The sequence below is a fragment of the Plectrocnemia conspersa genome, unplaced genomic scaffold (genome assembly GCF_051122295.1).
Source record: "Plectrocnemia conspersa isolate PC_06_02 unplaced genomic scaffold, ASM5112229v1 ptg000011l, whole genome shotgun sequence".
NCBI lineage: Eukaryota > Metazoa > Arthropoda > Insecta > Trichoptera > Polycentropodidae > Plectrocnemia > Plectrocnemia conspersa.
In genome coordinates this window covers 29,808,443-29,831,960 of record NW_028277175.1, presented here as the reverse complement: position 1 = coordinate 29,831,960, position 23,518 = coordinate 29,808,443, and the positions used below count along the sequence as shown (strand labels likewise).

Sequence of the window (23,518 nt, the reverse complement as noted above, 5' to 3'; positions counted from 1 at the left end):
TCTGTATTTCGCCCTTTATATTATAATAATGTGCTTTTTTAAATAAAGAAAGTAAAATATTTTTAATAAAAATTCTCGGTACTTGTTTTGTTCTCGGTACAAAATTATGTAAATATATTATCTATTGTTAAAGTCACTATTATTTCGGTAGTGTTTATTTGTATTTTTGCTATAGTGATTTAATGATATAATTTATTTTTAATGAAATTTAGCTCGTACAGTTTTTTTTAAACAAAAATTGTATTTTGTACCGATAAATAGCAATATAAACTAGTTTGGCAAGCAACAAATTTTTTTTTAAAACAGTTTATAATAAATATATTTTTGTAATGATTTTGTAGAGAAAACATTACTTTTTCTACTAAAATATGTAATCATAACTAGGGTTCTTAATCGAATATTCGATTATTTTAATTATTCGCCCGATTTTTAACTAGACGAATATTCGTTTATACTATCTCATATTAAATTTGAAAAAATCTTAAAATAAAACAATTTGTATGATTAGTGCCATGCCAAAATTCATTACATTTTCTTCGATAAAATTATTTTTTTAATCTATATTTATTATACATTTCTAATAATTGACCGAAATACAATCGCAAATCGTATACATATAAAAGCAATACAAGCAGCATTCTTTATATTTGCCGAAAGTCACTCCTAATATATCCGTTATAAATTTTCACATTCTCTAAAATACGTCCCTGATTAAAAAGTATCTGAAATAATAAATTTTGACAGCTTCACTGATCAATAATTTGCACAGCATTGTGTTATGCATGTTTTATGCAATTGAAAAAATTTAACGATTATGAAAGTAATTAATGACTAATTAAATTACAAATATATTAGAATACTTCAGAAATTATTTATTCAATATTCGAATATTTGAGGACCATAATCATAACGCAAACACTGAAAATTTAAAATGTACTACAAATTAAAAAATATATTAAAATCAAGCAATGAAAAAATGTACATTAAATATTTAGTCAATGCTAGAAATTCAATAGTATAAATAATAATTTCAAAAACATAAGCAGTGATTAGAAAAAAGTAACAATAGGACAACGACAACGAGCGTATAATTTAAAAAATAAATCAAATTTTCTAATCGTTTTAGAAAAAAATCTCGTTATACAGAATAAATGTAAAATTTAATTTTGAGAAAATTCATAATTCATTATTGTTTAAAATCATTATGGATAAATTGTGTATTATTTTATTTGTGAGAGAAATATAAATTTCATTATAACACAGTTTAAGCATAAAATTGACAAAGAGCTGTGAACAATTATAAAAATGATTTTAACAAAAATCATACACAATTTATAAAAAAACAATCATAAAAACATGTACATTGAAATTAAAATTAAAATCTCTGTACTTTCATTTTAATATGAAGAATATATTCCAACCCTGAGGGCATTCAAATGAACATTTCAAACATTACGAAAAGGAAATACCAACTCGTCTCAACAAAAGGCTTAACAATAAAAGAGATAACTTAGTGTTGAGCAATTGCGTGATAATTGGAGATTTTACGCACCACCTGTTAGTACATCCGTCATGAGACGTTAATCACTTGTAAGCACCCGGAAAAACGACCCTTTTATGCGTAAAAAGTGCGCAATAGACAATGCGTGTATCATTCGAAAAAACAATTTTTGAAAGTGGCTACCTCGTAGTTTCACTTTAAGGCGTAAACATATTCCATCGGTGGGACTAATAAGTCATGCAATTGACTCACCTACATCCATATATGTGATTCGCCAGAGATGTCTCGGAACAAGAATATAAAATCAGATAGCAGAGGAGTACAGAGGGCCAGAAACGGGAATGAACTCAGGCAGATGGATGATTGGAAAAAACAGAGGCGTAATTTGAAGGAGAGGGGAGGGGAGGTGAAAAATAACTATGAAATATGATGTCAGAACTCATAAAAAGTATAAATAATATGATGATTATATTAACCGCATTCGTCACCAAAATATTAAAATGACCAAACTCCTCAGACTATATTGGAACGCCAATGGCTTGCTAAATCATGAGCAAGAAATAAAAACATTTATAAAATATCAACAGATTTTATATATCATACTAATCGAACAGATACATTAAAACATTACGAACTAGATTAATATGATAGTGAACATATCCAAGCCACTAGCATAAAGACCCATAACTATCACAGCTATTTATAGTCCACCAAATCATAAAATACAAACAGACTAGTATGTATATACAATTCTATAACACCTTTGGAAATCGATTTATAGCAGGAGGTGATTATAACATAAAACAAATACAATGGGGCTAAAAATGACAGCACCAAAAGGAAGACAACTACTGAAAGCTATAAAGATATAAAAGAGTAAAGTAAATTATAAAATATTTTTCTTGGGTGTAAATGTATATGAAAGTGAAATGCAAATTTTATTAAAACGTTCACTAATTTAATTTGAATTAAATTATCATAAAAAAGGATTTGTTACGTCATGATCCGCCTTTAACAATAATTTATAGTCATATAATGCTACTTTAAAATAAAATCTATATTTCGTTTATTTTTAAATTTACATTTTCAGGTTATTTATTCTTTCGCGTCTCTTTAATTACATTTATATAATATTCTACGCCATTTTAAACGAGTCTGAAAGGCGATAAGAGATTATCTGTTTCATCTCGATCGTGATCGGCAGTCAAGAAGATATAGCACTAGAGATATTCCGATGCTTTTCTATCACTATATCCTTTGTTTATATTTACTTATATTTTTACAGAAATTAAAATATTTTAATCAGTCTTGCTTTTTTCGTAATCCGTTTTAATTTACAATTCACTCATAATCGATCAGGTGTTAAAATAAAATACATATCTACTGGAGTTATTTTTCAATTATTAAAATGCCATCAATTGCTTTTTGCCTTCTGAGAAGTGATAATTGTTTCTTGCTCTCTTCTACTGGTTAACATTTGGTTTAGATATGCTTCATTCAACTCTAAATAGATTTCGATCAATAAAAATATAACCGAGCGTTCATTACTCTTTTCCAGGAGTTTCTTCAGTAATTATATATACGAATCAAACATTTAAGGAATTTGAAAATTTACAATAAAAACTATGGACAAGATAATAAAATCAATGGTTTCTAAAATTTATTTGATTATAAAATTTAATTATTTCATAGATTTGCGTGCTTTCCGTTTACAAATTCGGTTTTTATTTTAGAATAGTCTAAAATACGCGCTACCTGGTAATATATGCTGAGGGTTACCAGTCCATTAAGTCGTTCTTGATTCATTGTCGATCGCAGAATTTTTCAATTCTTTTCAGAACACTAATTAATCTTTCACCTTCTGTTACACTCTCAGACAAAGCTGAAAAATCGAAGCAAAACCGCTATGTACCGTAATATATTTATGAATCCCATGTCGATAATTTCCTTTAAGTAATTTAATCGGTTTCGTACTTAGTTTAAAATTGGATTTGTAAATAAACTTCAGCAGTATTGGTTCTTTCAGAATTTCATCACATTATTCATTTTAATATTTCTCTATCAATAATTTTGCCTTAAAAACTATATTTTATTGATCCACTTCACCAAATTTCGATAAAAATTAAAAAATGCCAATTTAAGTCCATTTTAAAAAAAAAATTAAATTGTTAGTTTTGTCAAAAACGTGGAAATTAAAATATTCTTCAGTAGATTTTTAATCTTTTAATCGATAATTTATTTCAAATTCTGTAGTGATTTTATATTTGTTTGCAATTTTTTTTATGATCATTAAGTTGCTTTATATTTTTAACTAAGTTATCTATATTATCTTTTTAAATCTACAACGTTGCTTTACAGGTACAAAAATGTGATTTCTTTGATGTAATGGCATTAGTACTTTTGGCTAAACTGTGGATATGAGAGCTTATTCATTTAATTTAAAAGCATATTTTCTACTTCTTTTTTAGCTAAGATTTTTTATGGGAATTTTTCGATAAAACATAATTCTCTGTTTATTATGCTAAGCCCCAATTTATATGTTTAATTGTGTTTTTATTTATAATGTTCTTCACAATAAATACTATTGACTTCGATAAATACTATTGATTGACCAGCACATGACAACTTTGCTAAAACAATATTTTTTGATAAAATCTACTTATAATTTTCGAGCTATGTATTTGTTTATTAGAGTTTTATAAATGTTCACAAATATTTAAAAAATGATCAAATTTAATATGGGATCTATTTTTTTAAACATATTGAATTACCAAGCTGAGGCCCGGGGCAGCCGCCCCTCTGATAAACCCTGTTAATAGGTATCGTAAATCGTCCGGGATCCGGAGATCCCGAGATTAGATTTCCTATCTGAAAAGCTACGTCTATACTATATAACAAAACAATTTGCTGCGTATACATTGTTACTGTATGAAGGTCTTGAAAAATGATTGCACGCAATTCACCGCCAGCAATTAATTGCTAGCAGTTTGCATAAACAATTTATATACTACAATTTTATCGCAAGGCAATAAATATAATTTATATAAATTTATTGCTCATTTTAAATTGAAATGTGTTATATATAGAATTAAATGCAGGTATATATACAAAATATTTATAAACGATATATTAATAATTTGTAGTTATTACCACAGATCGAAAATTCGAGGTTCTGTTTAACAGTAGGTTTGCAAAGGACTGCGGATGCTGTGAAAAAACGCATTTATTTATAAGTAATTTCTCAACACAAAATGAAATTGAAACGGAAAACAACTCAAAACTATCGGATTTAAAGTTAAAATTAGTAAAAGTTTCTTTTGCCCCTTCACTTTGAATTGGAAATTTAATTACTATTGTTATTAAAATGGGATTAAAGATAAACAGACGCATTTATTGGTATTGTTTGGTACCCAGTGGCATATTTAACTCCCCCCCTCTCATTAAATTATTTAATAAAAAATCTGACTTTTCTAAAAATCTGTAAATTAAACTTTTTAGTTACAAACAATTTGGAAAAATATATGCAAAAATTCTAAAACCTGTTTTGTATTTTTTTTAAAGTAAATTATGTGTGTTATGTATTTTAATTATTTGAAAGTTTTTTGTGTACTTCTCTAGTCAACACATTTTAATTATTTCTTATTATAATTGTATTGTTTATACTATATATGCGTTTACACAGTCAGTTCGAGAGCTATCTATTTCAGCATTATTGAAAACTGAGAAAGAAAAAATGATATAAAGCTAATAGTAGGGGTCTAAACCTAAACTTGCCATCTCTTTCTCAATTATGAATAATTATGAAATGGATAGCTCTCAAACTGACTGTGTTAACGCAAATATAGTATAGTACAACCGATTCTTAGTTGGTAACAGAAAAAAATAACATTGCTTTATTTCCCAATTTTTGCAAAATTATTTATTGCTAATATTTAACACATATGTTTAGTGAAGCATATTCCATGATTTTTTTTTAGATAAAAATATATCTGAATGGAGATAAAAATGTATAAATAGTAGAGATAATTTCGTATATCATTGCTTCTAGACGGTAAAATATGCTAGCGATCATTTGTAGGCTATAAATTGTTTATGCGATCAATTGGCACATTCATTGCTGGCGGTGAATTGCGGGCGATAAATTTTAAATTTAAGTCTGGATATAGCTTTGTGTTGCAGCAGTAGATTAACAATTATATTGATATCAATTGTCAATCCACAAACAGTATAAACATAACGCAAGTTGTGTGCTTTAAATTAATATAAACAATGTACATACTATTATATATACAGGCTTGGCAATAATAATGGGGCACTCTAATAAATGTGTTTTCTTTTTTTAAGAACCGATCGAGGTTGTATGAAGTGTTTATTTTATGCTTATTTTTAATATATAGTAGGCTCACCCTTTGTTTTAATTAGAGCTGCAACCATTTTTGGCATACTGTCAATTAATGACTTGCAGGTGGACGGAGAAAATTTTCTCAATCTGTAATTTTTCTCGCAGCTCAATTTTCAATTTGCAATTGTGTTAGATAACCTTTCCTATTAATATTGTTGAGCTTTCTTCTCACCGTTCGCGAATAAATCGATGGCCATCTTCAGAGACTTCAACGGACAGCTTTAAAGACATTTTTCGACGATTTTTAAGAGACTCACGAACCAAGATTCAATCTTCTTGGGCAGATTACTAATTTTAGACATTTCAACCAATAATAAACAATATGCGAATGCAATAAAATTATATTCGCTATGTTAACTAAATTTAATTTGCATTTTTCAAATTATTTAATAAAAAAGTTAAAACGATAAATAAATCACGCAACTAAACCTGCAATCCTTTTTTAAAACTCAAGTAAGCAATTAAACACGACAAATTCCTTTGTATACTTCTTAGAATTACTGTTGAAGTATGAACTATTATGCACTTGTAAAGAGTTACACGCCCTTTTAAGGGGTGCACCTTTATTATGGCCTAGACTGTATATTAAATTCGATTTTTACTGCCATGAAAATTTACGTCAATAACATTTAAGAAATTTTGACTTAATGGATGTTTTAGAAAATTGTAAAAAAAATATGAGTGGGGGATAAAATAATAAAATAATAACCCCCCGAGCCAAACCACTCCAGCAACGGCACTGAATACTATTGTGAGTTTCTATTGATATTTTTCTAAAAAAACTATTAGATTTGTCTATTACCTATGCATATGAAGTGACAAAAACGCGTTCATCTTAATACGGGAAGCAAGTTTTCTCGATTAGCTCCGACAATAATCCCGCTAAATTGTGAGATACTTAGTCTTGCGCTCCCGGATTATCCCGTCACTCTGAACGCAATTACCGGAAGAAATGCGGACGAGACGGGCGCCCGGACATTTTCACCTATTTCCCCGTTTTCCTATGGGGTCCATGGCGTTTTCCCACGGTTTAGCAGCCGCTGGGGTAGAGAGAAGGGGCTAAATATAGAGAGCTCAGTGGCCGCCGAGCTGCCGGCCCGGGCGCCCGCACATTGCGCCAGGGCTTCGAAGCGCGCGGCCCGCGGACGACAATAACACTTCAGATCAGGTTTGATCGATATGTTTAACAACACGCAGATTTTTCACACGTATGTACAAATACAGGGTGGATAAAAAAAACATATGTAGTTTTTTTTAAGTTTCCTTCGATAGATTTTGATGAATGATTATAAACGTTATAGTGTTTTAACTTTATGTTTAGTTATCTAGCATTTTAATTAAATTATTAACATTAGATTAAGATTTAAACATATGTTATTTGGACCAGTAACTAGTAAAAGTTTGTGAAAAAACTTTTTGAATACTTAATTATGTTTTATGATCCTAGTTGAATTGTCTAAATTTGTGTTTTATTGGTATTATTTTAATATATTTTATTTCATTTAGTAATGTAAATAGCCTGTTACTAAGGTTTATGAATTTATCTAATACTTAGTTTTAGGTATTTATCTATAATATTTTATAATCGAATTCTCACTTTTGTGATTAAATATTTTGTACTACAAATACGATATAACGACTGTAATTTCGTGTTAATTTTAATATGCGATAACCATATTTTATTTTTATTATTAAAAAAATATCGCAGGTATCTTTAAAAGTAGTTTTAAAATAGTTTATATTAATTAATATTAAAAGACACATTTTCAAATCGTCTAAATATTGTTAATGCGCAATTATGCTTTAAGATAACTTCTGTATTGTTATAGAAATTAATTTACAATAATAATAAAGAAATAAAGAGCGAATAAATTGAAGAGTTACGGAAATTTTAGTATATAGAAATAATTGAAAATATTAAATCTTATAATCAAAACACTAAAGGTAAAAATGTTTTGATTGTCCCCGTAGTATTTAAAATATTTACTTTTTGATTGAACTATAGAATAGTGAGATATTGATTGTAATTTATGAAAATTAAATAATAAAAATTAGCGTAAAAAAACACAAGGTTCTTAAATAATTATTTTGTTGAATTTATAACTAATTTATTGTATTCGTGGGATTAATAGTGAAAGACAAAGCATTACGGTTCTAAACAAAACGAATATAAATTTTTCTTCATTAGGTAGTTTTTGTGACTTCGTCTGCCTCGATTATCCCTGATCCATTATTTTGTAAAACTTATTGAACATTTATTTAAATTTATGCAGTATTAATCATTTACGCAGTTTTACAGAATCAAATTTACATAATAAATAATTATGAGCCTTAAATTAGTTTTTCATATACATTATGATATAATGCATATAAATTTTACCTAACTTAATTAAATTAAAATATTAGTTTGAGTCATATTTTAATGTACAATTTTAATTAAAAGTTTTTTGTTAATTTTATAATTAAATAATATTTTTAATTCTTAATAAGACGGTTGCGTCATCCTACGAGGCTGAATATTACTTTTTGAGCACGATTCGAACCTGCCTTAGTATAAGAGAGTATTTTTTTTATAAGAAAATGCAAATTTGAGCTAAGCAGTATGCGTAGGGCGTTTTGGGCCACCCTGTAAGTACATAGTGTGTATGCGAAGACGCGCGACGGAGGAGACGTGCGTTGATTTGAATACGTGTTGTTGTAGGGCGGTAATCCGAGGATCGACGACGTGACAACCTGTTGTGGAAATTCACGATTTTTCCTCGCCGCTGGAGTTTTCCCGCAGACGGCCGGAGAGTTATTGGGGCGATTTGTCGCAAATCGGCTTAAGGCCCACCTTCGCATATCCGACGCGGCCGGAGCGTTTATTTACAAACGCCGCAAAGTCCAGAGCTAACCATGAAGGGTGAGTTATGCATATAATTAAATATATTTAATTCTTAAACTAGTAATTCTTAATTATGTGTTATCTTAAATATTATATATTCACATATAACACGTTAACGACATTGCGACGACTTTTTTCGTATAGCGCGTAAAAATAATAAAATCTTATTGGATAAAGTTGTAAAGGAAAAAAGGCCGGAAAGGAAATCATTATCAGATCAGTTGAACGCTGGTGTGAAAATAAATGATATTTTCAAGTACCTTCATTTAAAGAGGCAAAAAATATATGTAAACAAAATAAAAACGAGGTCTTCGATTAAATTCATATCAGTTTTAGGAAAAGTGTTTTCGATACGCCTTAAAACTTTATTTTGTATCATCTGTGTTAAACGAGGAAAATTCTCGCTTAACACGAATTCCTATAAGGCGTAACGTATTAACCGTGTTATACGATAGTCTTCTATATTCTTGAAATAAAAAATAAGTAGATACAGTTATTCACATATACATATGTACGTATAGTTCGATGGAAAACTGGTATTGAGATATATGATATACAGAAGTGTGACAAAATAATTGGACCAGAAATTATCTTTTGTGTTTTTGTAATTTCTACACACTTTTATGTAATTTAAAATAGTAAAAGCAATATTTTTACACAAACAATTTATTTCTGCACATTTTTAATTAAAAAAAATAATATCTAGTAACACAAAATTTCTCTTTTATTATTTCGAGTACTCTTTTAGGCATACTCTCTATACTTGCTATTAGTGTCAAATTATTTTTATTATATTTTATTATATAAAATTACATTTGTACGAATATTTTTAAAAGATTTACTACCATTGCCCTTTTTATAACGCTGCATAAGTGAAGGCGGGTACATGCCTAATATGCATACTTCTTGGAAGGTTTTAATAAATTGTTTACAATTTTTTAACACCCAAACTCATACAAAATTATATTAAAATATACGACCATGATGACCATGATGTATCACAGTTACAGTCAAATTATTGTTTGTATGGAACCCATATATTAAATATGTACCTGATTGATATTTTATATGGAGTAAAAGTAGTATTATATATCTATTAAATAGTTTATATTAAAAAGGATCACAAATGTATAAAGATAAATAACAGTTAAAACATAATTAAAAATGCTTCTTAATATATTTTAGTATCTTATTTTCGCCAGGTTCTCTTTGCAGGAACCAGCAGTAATCTGCCATCATACTAGCATTCCATTTCCCTTGAAAACGGTTATCTATAATAGCCATATTTTGATGGAATCTCTCAACCAATTCGTCGCTTACTGCTCCCAGATTTTCAGGAAAAATTTGAAAATGCGAATGGAGCAAATTAATTTTAAGTGATATTCTTGCACCCATTTTCTGGTAACAGTCTAATAACTGTTTCAATAAATCAGCATAGTTTTTACCTAAAAAACCTTCAACTACAGCTCTGAATGATACAGGCCGGTAAGTGAACACTAGTGAGGTGGTTTTCGAACTGCTTATCCTGTAATATTTTGCGTATTTGCGACAGAACAAAAATTCCCTCCTTCAACTTTGCTTCTGAATTTTTTATAAGATGTTGAAAACCAGTGTCATTTTTGTTTAATGCTTTCACGAAAAAAGCATAAAGAAAACTTTCTCTGAATTTACAAGTGGTTTAAATTTAATATTTTCATTCCCTGTTCTCTAGGGCCATGTTATGTTATGTTATATTATGTTATAATGTTCATGTGTTGCTCTGCTATCCTATAAACACGAGAAGCAGCAATACTTCATTAATCTTCATTGCAAAACTAGCAGTAAGGCAATAACTTTCAAGCCTATGATTTGTCTTGATCGCCAATATGGCACCTGAAGTAGTGAAAATATGCAGTTTTAATCTTTGGAGTTATATTACTATGTTTGACATATATATATATATATATATATATATATATATATGTGTGTTCTACATATGTAATAAAACCGCGGTTTTACAATGTAGCCGAAAATTGCGTTCATTTTGCAGAAGCCATTTTTTGTAACCGCCTTTAAAAATTAAACTTGCTTCAATATTTGGGGTTCAAAGAAGCGTATCAAATGATTTGTTGTTATTCTTTTGATTTTCAATAAATTTCTAGCGAAATTCCCGTTATTAATTAATTAATTAATTAATTTTTATTTTTAACATTGTAATACAATTTCTTGAATAAATAATAATAGGTACGAGTTAACCTTTTCTATGCTACAAAGAAATATAAAAAGTAGCTAACGTTGCGACATATTTTCTGAAATCATATTTTAAGCGAAAATTTTTAATTAGGCATTAAAAATTATTAAAAATATCTACTTATAATATTTACCTGATAATATGTCGGTAGTTTAATTGTAATGAGCATATTTATAAAAATATTTTCGGGATATATCAGGAGACTGTTTTTTCTAGATTTTCTTTTAGGAATAACCACATGAAACTAAATGTATTATTTTGCTGTATTAAATCTAGTTGTCAAATTACTGATAATACAATCTATAAAAAACATTAAATTTATGTAATTCAGCTTTTTTAGGTATTCAATCGAATACTTAATTTTACTGCTACTAATTTATTATATATATGCTGAATATTTCATCTCATGTCTAATATTTCTTAAGCGTTCATAAAGCAATAAAGTCAACAATAATTTGCAAACAAATTTTAACACAAACGAAGTCGCGTCAAAGAACTACAATCTGTTCCTTTGAATAATAATGTTTATTGTGAAAGTACTACCTAGAAAGTGGTGCTTTTGAAGGCAATGTTCCGCTCCTTTTATTTTTTGTATATATAAAAGAGCCGAAGGAACTTATATCTGAAATATATCAGTGCACACATCTCAAACAACTGTATTTTAGTTCAGATTCATTAGTTGAGGTTGGTTTTTATTATTTTTTCATACATATATTCTTGCTATGATTTTTTCCAGAGCCGTAACCCTGGAATTTGTCCCCCTCCCTTCCATTCTCGGCAGGTCTGAACACAATAAATATATCAATGACATTTTTTTAATAACACTGGCTGGATTTTATTTAAGAGAGATTAGAAAAATCAGCGATGATCGATCGAAATTTGCATAATATATTAATCACAAAAAAATATTTGGGTCCATATGGGATTTAAACCATATTAAAGTATATATATTATAGTGTAAAATCTTCTTCGAAGACACAAATAATATATCAGCTGTTTTAACGATGTCGTCATTTTAGAATGCGATATTATTACCGATATTAAGCGATAGTAAACGTTTTTTTAACATATTTATTAATTACTTAATCATCTTCCATTGTGCTCCATCTTGTCTTACAATTTGAAATCAACGATAATTCTTTTGTTCATGTTTTATTTTTTTGAATATATAATATTTTTTTTGTTCATGTTTTATTTTTTGAATATGTAGTTTCGAAATGGCGTTTAATTAATATATTTTCGAATTGCGATGTATAACAATGGTCGTCACTGATATATTTTAATCGTCAGGTTCATCGACTACCTTTCCATTCATAATTTAATGTAGGGATCAACATAACATAAAGGTATAATTTTTTAATGAATATTATTTAATTTAAAATTTGATTATTCCGTACATTTTGTTGTTTCTCAATCAAAATGATTGAGAAACAACAGTTAACATTGATTGCATTTTCAAGTTATTTTATTAAACATATAGTAATTATAAATATAAGCTTAATTTTTAACGGAGATGAATAACTATTTTATCTGATTTAAATAGCGAAAAATTGAAAAGAATAAAAGTTTACAATGTGAAAACCATAAAAAACACCCGCAATTCTAAAATAAAAATCTAAGATAAATATTTACTCTAAAAATACGCAATGAGTTCTATATCTATTTTTATCAGTATTTCGTCAGCATATTTATGACGATTGTTATGTTACCGGTGATGTTCGTTTAAAACTCATAGTGTTTCATAAACATATTCATTTTTATACTTCATTATAAACAACTTTACGATTATAAAATTTTGTTTAATTAAAAAATAGATTAAAAAGCCATTAATTAAAATTTACAACCCATGTCGTTTATTGGCGCGTCAGAATTAATCAGATTTCACCCTCGACTAATAAAACGTCACATCTTCTGGTTTAATGAAAATTTGTTGTGACGCTTTTGAGCATACTGACCTATAGATTTATGCATGTATATGTGTAGAGATATTCTGTTTACATTTTTATGTTTGTCGAGCAGAATAAACGGCAGACGGCAGTGATTGACAACTGTATTAGAATTTGATTAAAGTCTCGGTCTCTTCGTGCATACGCATGTATTATGCGATAGCATAAAATGTACACAGAAAACGACGAAATGGAAAAGCGTCCAAAATAATATTTGGTTTGAGAGCTTCGCTCTTTCGCTTTATTTTCTACTAGCCGTATCACCCAGCTTTGCCCGGGGTCGATTTAAAATACTTTTGTTTTTAAAACATGAGATTAAATTTTTTAATCTAAGCATTTAAATTTTTTTTAAATACACATAGCTAATCAGATTTTACGGATATTTGCCGCGAAGGCTAGATAACTCAATTACAATATAAAGTTTCACGTTGATTTCAGGAAATATTTATAAAAAAATAAATTGTTAATATTTATTAATTTAAATAAGCTTCCTATTTAATCTCTTTAAAGTTAAACTTTGCTCCACTATTTTAATAAAATTATTTACTACGTCGAGAATGGAGTATTCCAACGCTCCTAGTAAAATAGCAGTAGGATTAAAATACAATTACGGATACAACCTGTACTTCCTCATGTATAGTTATCTCAGAAATTTTCTTTCAATTCAAAAAACAGAATTTATGCATCATTTTTTAATTTTATTATTACTCAGCATCCTGATTTAGTGCAGTGATAAATGGTGATTAATATACAGTTATATTTACGAGCAAGTACTGATTTCATATTCTCAGACGTAAACAATCAAAGCGTTTTAAGTCAAAACCAAGAATTGTTTGCACCGTAAAAAAATATTTTGCGCGTAATGCGCCGCTTATCGTTACACCGGGATTTAAGTTACTCCCTTGGGCAATTTCCGCGGGCCCTTAAGAAAAAAAGTTACATCGACTCAAAAATCTCGGTTCTAGAAGATTTCAACAAATTGGCAACCGCGTTTTTTTCCTAATTTATTAATACTTGATTTGATTACAAATAAGCGTAAAATATGCTAGCGATCAATTGTTTATGCGGTAAATTGCTGGCGGTAAATTTTCCTAGTTCCATCGTCATATTGTGATGAATCATTTTAAATAGATCGTACATATTTTATATAAAAAATATATTTACGTAGAGAATAAATACGTACGATAGCAAAATATATTTAAAGTCGCTTCACTTACCTCACATATGACAGTTCGTGCAAGCTACAATGTCAGTCAAACGTTGGCAACGAAAAAGAGATCGCTATGTGATGTAAACTGAAAAAATCAGCTTCAACCGCATTACAAAATGATATTTCAAAAATATCGAATAACGTTTAAAGACACGAATTTCTGAGATAAAACGATTTACTCTAGCTTTGAATGAAAGTTGTGTTATTAACGATACGACACAACTTGCCGTATTCTTAAGTGGAACAGATTTAAAGTAACTAACTGGCAAATATATGTATGGAGAACTGAGAATACGGATTAAATATTCCAACGGCTTATTATCAGTGAGAATAATGGAGTTTTCTAATCGACTTATTGTATTTTATAAATTGCTATGAACATCTTTAAATTTATTTTATTTTACGAGTGGTGTGCTGATTTACCTAACGCAATTTGAGTATCGCTGCTTTAAGCGCTACACCCCATCTTCCTCGCTTTAACATATGCGTGTGTTTTTGTTTCTATTTTTCCAAGTTATTTATCACATTCGTGATCGGGACCAATAATAATTCCACCGTTTTGATGATTAAAATCGTGCAAAAAAATTCTCTGCTATCGAATGTGTGATCGTATTATCGATTCAACAATATTCCGAGATTTCTTTCGTTCTAAATAATTAATTGTGTGTGTGTGTGAAGAAAGTTTATAAAAGCATGCGACGTCGCGAGCGTGTGTGAGGTGCTTGGAAAGTTTTCTAGTCGTTAAAAACACAGGTTTCTCGCTTTGTATTGTTCTTTTAAAAATACATGTTTTATCAGATTAAAGTTGATTAGATCAATCGTTCCATCATTCTCGACGAATGTAAACGCCCGCATCTAGGAGATTCAAACCAAGTATACGTTATCTCAGATAAAGTTAGCACAATACATTTTGCTCCTTACCTGCAGGTGAAGCGACACTCTTTATGTAAACGGTTCAAGTTTTGTATGTTTGCGTGAATTATATGAAGATGTTTATTATAAAGCAGGCTATCGCGCGACGCTACTGCGCACCTCGAGGATTAGTGCTAATTAGCCTATTCTACCAAGGAACGCCTATAATTAAAAGAGTTAGTCAAATTAAAAATATTGTTATTTATTTTTATGCATACACGAATTATTTATAAATCCAGGTAGCTTTATGAGTCTCATTAAAACAATATTTATGGAAAACTGATAAATATAGGTTATACCATTTCCATTATTAATATTGAAGTCCGAACCGTTTCACATAAATGCGTTTAAAATTTATAATTTTTAAAATGGTTCAACAGTCGATTTTGCCGAGTAAAGAACAACAACAGAAGCATAATGTCTAATATTATAAAAAGCATAGATCTGGTAAAAAATACTTTCGTGAAAATTTTATTTTTGCAAGCGGTGTAAATTGTACTCATTATTTTTCTTGATAACAGTCATCAGTTTAGCGTTTAATATTTGATACTAATTCGATTCAATCGTCAACTCCTAATCAGACCTGTGGCATTCTTCTAGAGCAGCGTACGTCACAGCTTCCACTTTTTATCTACTATTTGAGAAGAGATTTATTTTTTGCGATTTCCTATTGGTCAAAATTCGGTTTATATGTGCTTTTTTATTCGATTCTCACTTATTTTAAGCCGTAATATTGTTAAAAAGACTTAATATGAACGCTAGATTACCGAGTGTTTCCACTGTGACGGTGACGGCACGATTTTATTGCTTTTAACGTGAATTAATACAGTTGTATCGTTAGAAGAATTGATGGTTGTATGTGTGTTATTAAAATTATCGCTTCAACCTTCTCTTAGATTATTTTAATTTTCCATTTAATAAGTTAGATATTCAAATTATATAAAAAAAGTTGTAAGTCAATTGAGATTAGTTTTAGAACATGGTTTAGGCTGTGTTGTCAGCGTACTTCGATTAGTCAGTATTTGTATATAGAATGAAGAGTAACGGCCCGAGCGAACTACCCTGCGGGATTCCAGCTGAGATTTCATTATTTAGCTAAACAACATAGTTTCGACCTTTCTGGTAGGAGTGTATTATTCGTAAACCGTCGTATCAAACAGTGTCGAATGCTTTTTCTATATCTATACTATACCTGTATTTTTTAATGCGTTTATTTGTGAGTTGTTGAATACATTTTGCGGAAATTTGCATTTGGTATTATATGGAAACTAAACATTAAGCTCTTCGCATTCGGTTTGCTGCAATTAAATCGAGCTAAGTAAACATTGACAATAATTAAATACTGTTTCTATAAAATTAACTTGGAGCCGAAGGATTTGAAATAGGGACTTTTTAACCTTCTAAAAAACGTTTTAGAAGATAAATAAAATTGTATGTATAATCAAACCCCTTATAGCGTAAAGATTGGGACTTCGTTATAGGAATACTACGTTATAGGGGGGACTATTTAAGGTTAGGTTCTTTTAACTGTATTTTGTGAATTTAAAGAAATCAGCAAATCAATATTTTCCCCCATTTTTATGTATTAAATGACCTTGTATTTAGATTGTAAGCAAGAGCACGTGCCCTATGTTCTTAGTGCGACACGCGCAAGAAGAATGTCATTGATTTTGCAAGTGCCAGGGGAGTCAAACGCCAGCGTTTTTTTTTTAGTTATTTTTTAAAATGCACAGAATATGACTAGCAAAGTCAAGGGATAAACAGTAACAAAATGTACGCTATACGAGGGTCTGCCACATACGCTATAGGGGGCTTCACTGTACTTTTAAAGTTGAATAGAAATAAATATACAGACAAGGAGTAAAATGTATTATTTAAACAAGATACTATCATGAATTATTGTGCGAGTGGTCGACTTTTAACAAAAAAAAAAACTTTTCTTTGATATTTGTTGTGGTTTTAGTTTAAGAGCGGTATAAACAACGGTTTTATCTCGTTTGTCGATCTTGATGATAGTAGTTTAGTAATAATTAGGGCCCTGACAGGTGACTTTCATAGACTTTCATATAAGTTTTAGAGATTGCTACCTTTGATTTTAAAGATTTAACCGCCGAATTGACCGTGCAAATTTAGCATACGTTTATAGCTTAAATATCTCAATTCCTAATCTGCGTTATTGTACGACGATTTCGCATATTTTTTTAGCAGTCGCGTGTCTGCAAAAGGTCGATCTGCGACACGCGAGGTCACGCACCGCAAATCTTACGAAAATAATAATTGGCAATCAGTCTTTATTAGACGCGCGTACTTGTCGGACATCTCGAATACGAGTTACACAGTTTAAAAAAGCTCATAATCCTTTACATTTTCATTCGAAACCATTTACTTAAAATGTACTTCTCTTCTGGCGAAGAACGGTAGTATTCTCATCAGTAGTCTATCCTCGATCTGCAGCTCTCCAATTATCGACTGATTGGCTCTGTTGTTGTCCGAGGTATTTTGAGCATTATTCTGTAACACTTCTTTTAAATCGCGGTTGTCAGAAATTCATAATTTAATTAAAGCATGGCTTACATTCATAAGAATAATATAATAACAGTGATTAAATATTTAGTAAAATAATCTGTGAAAATTATATTTTGCATTTTAAACGTATTTTCTCTTTGAACAAAGTTTATTTTTCCTGGACCATATTTGTTTAAATTTTGCTTATCAATATGATTCTCACGCTCTTCATCTTAACTCTAATTGAGCATTCGAATTTTCGCGAATTTTCTTAGACTGCTAGGTAGCCATTCTGCATACACGCCGGGCTAATTGATCGCTTTGTCACCGGGCGTTTGTCAAAGTCTGTCTGGCTTACTTTCCATTTCGCTGAACTTGACAAATTTATCGCTATATATGCTGGTGCTATCGTGCTGGTGCGCTATGCTTATCCGTTTGCACGCTGAAAGGTAATTTCTCATGAAATCGGATTAATTGCCGCTTTCGATACTAAGAGCTTTCTTGGTTTTAAAAATAACCAGAAGCTTTCAATGTCTTGGATACAGGGAGTAACTCAAAATATTGTATCAATACATTTATATATGGACAGAAAATGTATCTCTCTTCAAAGCTCCCAAACATTCTTAACAGGGTTCATATAAGACAAGTTTCCTGGCCAATTCAACACATGTTCTTATCCTGCAGAAAATATGGCTTTTCTAATAGGACATTTATTGTCTGGTTCTTTCCTTGGTTTCAGTTACATTATAATTGGAGCAATCTTTTTTCAGATTGGATAATAGTTTATTCTAATTACTAAGTTGCTACGGAATAAGTTAATTTTATCAATGGCATTATTTTACTACCATATTTTTAGTAATTTTGCTTTATTTAGTTAAGGTTATCAGAACGTACGTATTGTATGAAAACAGTTAATGGAAACCAGGGATTTTTTTTAAACAAAAAAGGTGCAGAAACTCACTGCTTGTCAAGCATTTTACTAAATTAAATTTTATGCAAGTTTAATTTTTTATGCCACAAACGCATAAAAAAATAAACAAGATTTATTTATTTCAAAATTTATTGCTATGCGAAAATTGGTCAAAGTGTATTGAAACCGAATTTTGGTCAATATGAGGGTGTAAAAACAATTATTACTTCTCAGAAGTCAAAAATTCACGCCCAAAGCGTGTCGGCGGAGAAAATAAGCGGAAGCAGAAGTACAGACAGACGTTACATCTCGCAAATTGCTCTATAGTTTATAGTTTGCGGTTCAATTTTACACTATGTTTTAAAAATATGATAGCTATCCGAACTAATATTAATACGAAGCATTGGTTAAAGTGTATTCAACCCGAATTTAAGGGTGCAAAAACAATTATCACTTCTCAGAAGTCAAAAATTCACGTCAAAAGCAATAAAATCGTGTCGGCGCCGTCGCAGTGGGAATGCTCGGTAAATATATTTTAACCAATAGATATATATTTCTACTAGCCAAAATATAATTTAACTGATAGGCACTGTTGAAATTATATGCTATTGTACATTTGCTGTTTAAACCCAAACCTAGCCTACACGAATCATTCAAACCCAACGTTACATAGTAAAAGTTCTAAAACTAATTAAAATTTTGGAACTTATTTAATGAAATACTATGAATTTTATTGAAATAAAAATATTAAAAAAATACCACTTACTGGGCAACTATTGCCCCCCCCCCGCTCCATGGAAAAAGCTGAAATGTTGTCCATGATTCTAAACGGGAATTTAAAAAAAAAACAATCTCGAAACTATCCTAAAAATATTTTTGTAAAATCATATCGGTAGATATATATTTTTACCAAAAAAATATAATTTATCTTTTCCATGCGATGTATAGATGTTACAGTGAATGTGTATTTTTAGATGAGGTTATATTTTTAATAGTGATGTCTAAATACATTTTCACCAGTAGATATATATTTCTACAATCAAAAATATAATTTAACTGATAGGCGCTAGTAAAATAAATGCTGTTGTACATTTGAAACGTACATTTACTGTTCAAACCCAAACCTAATCAACATCAATTAAGCAAACCCGTCTTGACATAATGAAACTCTAAAACAAATTAAAATTTTAGAACTTTCATTACGTCAAGTCCAAAATACAAACTATGCCAACTCAAGTCAAGAAGCGGAAGTACAGACAGATGTTACATCTCGCAAATTGTTCTATAGTTTATAGTTTGCGGTTCAATTTTACACTATGTTTTAAAAATATGATAGCTATCCTAACTAATATTAATACGGAGCATTGGTTAAAGTGTATTCAACCCGAATTTTGGTCAATAGGAGGGCGCAAAAACAATTATCACTTCTCAGAAGTCAAAAATTCACGTCAAAAGTAATAAAATCGTGTCGGCGCCGTCGCGCGACTAACTAATATTAATACGGAGCATTGGTTAAAGTGTATTCAACCCGAATTTTGGTCAATAGGAGGGCGCAAAAACAATTATCACTTCTCAGAAGTCAAAAATTCACGTCAAAAGTAATAAAATCGTGTCGGCGCCGTCGCGCGACTAACTAATATTAATACGGAGCATTGGTTAAAGTGTATTCAACCCGAATTTTGGTCAATAGGAGGGCGCAAAAACAATTATCACTTCTCAGAAGTCAAAAATTCACGTCAAAAGTAATAAAATCGTGTCGGCGCCGTCGCAGTGGGGACGCTCGGTAACGAGCGTTCCCACTGCGACGGTGCCGGCACGATTTTATTGCTTTTGACGTGGATTTTTGACTTCTGAGAAGGGATAATTGTTTTTTGCGCTCTCCTATTGGTCAAAATTCGGTTTAGATGTTCTTCATTAAATTTTTAATATTATTATAAAAGTCGTAGTATGAGCGTTCTCACTGTGACGACGACGGCATGATTATTTGCTTTTGACGTGGATTTAAGTGATAATTGTTTTTTCGTTCTCCTATTGACCAAAATTCGGTTTTAATACACTTTGATTAATCTGTAATATCGGGATAGCTACCAAATTCGGTTTAGATGTTCTTCATTTAAAATTGTAATATTGTAAAAAAAACCGTAAATTAAATTGTAGCTTCTTATCTTTCTATACTTTTCATAGCTTCTTGTATATTGTTACGATATAACAATATTTCTATATTTTCTGTCTTTTTTGGTCTTTTTTTTAGTGGGACCTGCAATTGAGAAGTAAACGAAATTTTCTTTCATTTTTAAACTTTTAAAATAAAATAAAGAAATTAAAAATAATGACGTCATATTTACGTAAAAATAAAAAATAAATATGACGCAGATTTTCAATCGATTTTTAAACATAAAGCCGGAACGCCGTTCCTTCGCGTTACATGACAAAAAAGCCTTGATGGAAAATTGATTGTTTCAATTGACTCGAAAATGTTTTTCAGTAACTTTTTAAAAAATTCAAGAACATCGTAGTATATATTTCATACATACAAATGATTCATCAGATAACAAAATACGTGACATTTTAATTAAATTAAAATATTGCGCCATTTTATTTATACATAAGTTTCTATTTGCCTTTCGGGAAAAAATCATAATCTCATTTTAACAGAATGCAGTTAATGAGGAGAAAATATCAATAATTTTCAGTGCGCATATATTTGATACATATGCATATTGATTAATTAATGATATTTTTTCTGAAAAAATTTTAAGAAAGTATTATATACAAAAATTGTTGAATCCGGTGGGTTAAAATTGAAAATTTAAGAAATAGTGCTGCAAGAAATATATAGAAAATATTTTTATTTACAAGCTATTTATTAGCGGGCAAAAAAATTTTTTAAGTGAAGTTACAGTTTATGTAAAAATGTTAATATTATAAAATCATAATTGGTTCCATTTTTTAATAAATATTTCTACATATTTATATGTAGTAATATAAATCGATTACAATACTAATATTATATACATATGTTACACTCACATATGAAATATAGCACATTAATAACGCATAATCGTTCGCTTTGCTCTAGTCAATTACTCGTCAAAATCATGAAAGACTTTAGTCAGTCGCACATTAAGCGAACGTTACTTATTACCAGAAACATATCATCTTTGAGCGTCATTTCGTAATATAAATAGTATCAATACGAACACATCATGTTATGTATGTAATGTAATGTATATACGTATATAGAGAGCGGTCAATCGAATTTCGAAGCACAATGGAGCATTAATATCCGTTCTTTCTAGGGCAGTATAAACTGGCAATAATTAACCCCGACAAGGTCGACGTTTTATATTTTTTTATTTATTTTATTATATTACATGTGCGATTCCATGCGTGATTTTGAGACCGAATTAACGGCCCAGTTCAATTATTGCGTGTTTAAAATTAACGATTGGCTATTGCCGATGGCGATATTGTTAAGTTTTTCGATTTTATTTTCAGATATGTGAACCTTCAGAAACGTTCGATTAGATGCGACAAAAAAATATAAAAATACTCATTCGAGCCGCACAGTACGTACATAACGTAATATATAGATAATATATACGTGGTACATAATATTATGTATGCAAACAACGTTGAACGTCAATAGGGATGCGCGCAAATTTTATTTACCGTTCATCTATACGCAGCGGTGTGCTGGACGCCGGTTCTATCGGTTCTCGCGAACCGGTTGTTAAAAATTGAGGGCTCGTAGCAGCTAAAAAATATTTATAAATATAGCAAGCCTTACAGAACATTCCCAACCAACTACAATAATTTCTAACAGCAACAATTTAAAAAATATTAAATTTGTGGTCCTAGCTAATTCTCTGCTGATTCGCAAATATTTGCAGTTTTCTTTAAAATGTTATGCTATAAATTTTAATCGCTACCATCTTGTTATATTTAAAAAAACCGTTTATTGTGTCCACGGAGAGCACCTAGCTTTTTCCTTAATTACCGCTGTGATTAAGGACGCCGTTAAGTTCATAAACAAACTTCGCAGACGAGTCATGATTTCAGGCTTTTGACCAAAGTATGTCCTGGCAATTCCAACATCTCTTTCTACACGCAGAAGTGCGCTGGCCCTTTCACGATTTGTTGAACAGCGAGAAGAAATAAAATAGTTTATGAAAGAGCATAACTCGGCCCTGTTAAAGCCTTTGTTAGATGATGAATGGATTGTTAAACTTGCATATATAGCGTACATGTTTGGTCTGCTTAATAAACTTTATATTTCTCTCTAGGGATTTTCCACAAATAGTTTTACATTGAGAAATAAGATGAATACGTTTATAATATTTAGGGTTGCTTTAAGATAGTTGCGTACAAAAAGAACATATACAAATGATTCCACTTTTGGAAGAATTTTTAATTGCTGCTGACGTGAATCAGAAATTTATTTTAAACATAGTTTATCAACACTCATATTAGAACTTTAATTACCATTACTCAATAATGAGGATTCTCGTAGTGGCATAAATAATCTATCAATTCATGTGCAATTGATACTCGAGATTCAGGTGGTACTTTGTAATAAAAATTTTTTTATTCGCGAAACGATTCTCATTTTTTCAGTGGTTCGCAAGTGTTAAAAGGTTGAGAAACACTGCTCTAAGTCACTCGAGAGTCGCGAGTCGATTGCATTATATTTAAAGTTACCGAACATTGACGGATTGCTACACCGCCTTTTAGCAACTTGAAAAAGTGCTTCATTGTGTAGACAAGCGGCTCTTTAACTAGGGTTCGCGAAACAATTTTGACACTGCTGTATCAATAAAAAGCAGTAAAAGCATCATATGAAGTATTACTACTAATAGCAAAAGCTGGAAAACCCCATCATATAGCAGAGTAATTAATTCTTTATGTTGTAAATTAAATACTGCAGATTTTTGTTAAACATTTAATGGTTCTAAAAAGCAGCTTTAAAAATTATTCTCCCTGTTCTAATTTTGGCAAAAAATAAATTAAAAGTCCAT

At 30.0% G+C, this 23,518-nt stretch overlaps 1 protein-coding gene across 2 annotated transcripts in view; it reads left to right on the top strand.

The window, feature by feature from the left end:
- The window catches only part of LOC148230230 (Kv channel-interacting protein 4-like), a 126,307-nt gene that overhangs the window by 11,779 nt on the left and 91,010 nt on the right, over window positions 1-23,518 (top strand). The window contains exons 1-2 of one of the 2 annotated variants that reach the window (XM_088198740.1): window positions 6,980-7,071; window positions 8,605-8,805. The exons of the other annotated variant lie outside the window; for it this stretch is intronic. Coding sequence (XP_088054866.1) covers window positions 8,799-8,805 — 7 coding nt within the window. The 5' untranslated portion in view covers window positions 6,980-7,071; window positions 8,605-8,798. Of the gene's footprint in view, window positions 1-6,979; window positions 7,072-8,604; window positions 8,806-23,518 lie in introns of those variants that run through there. 2 annotated transcript variants of the gene reach the window in all.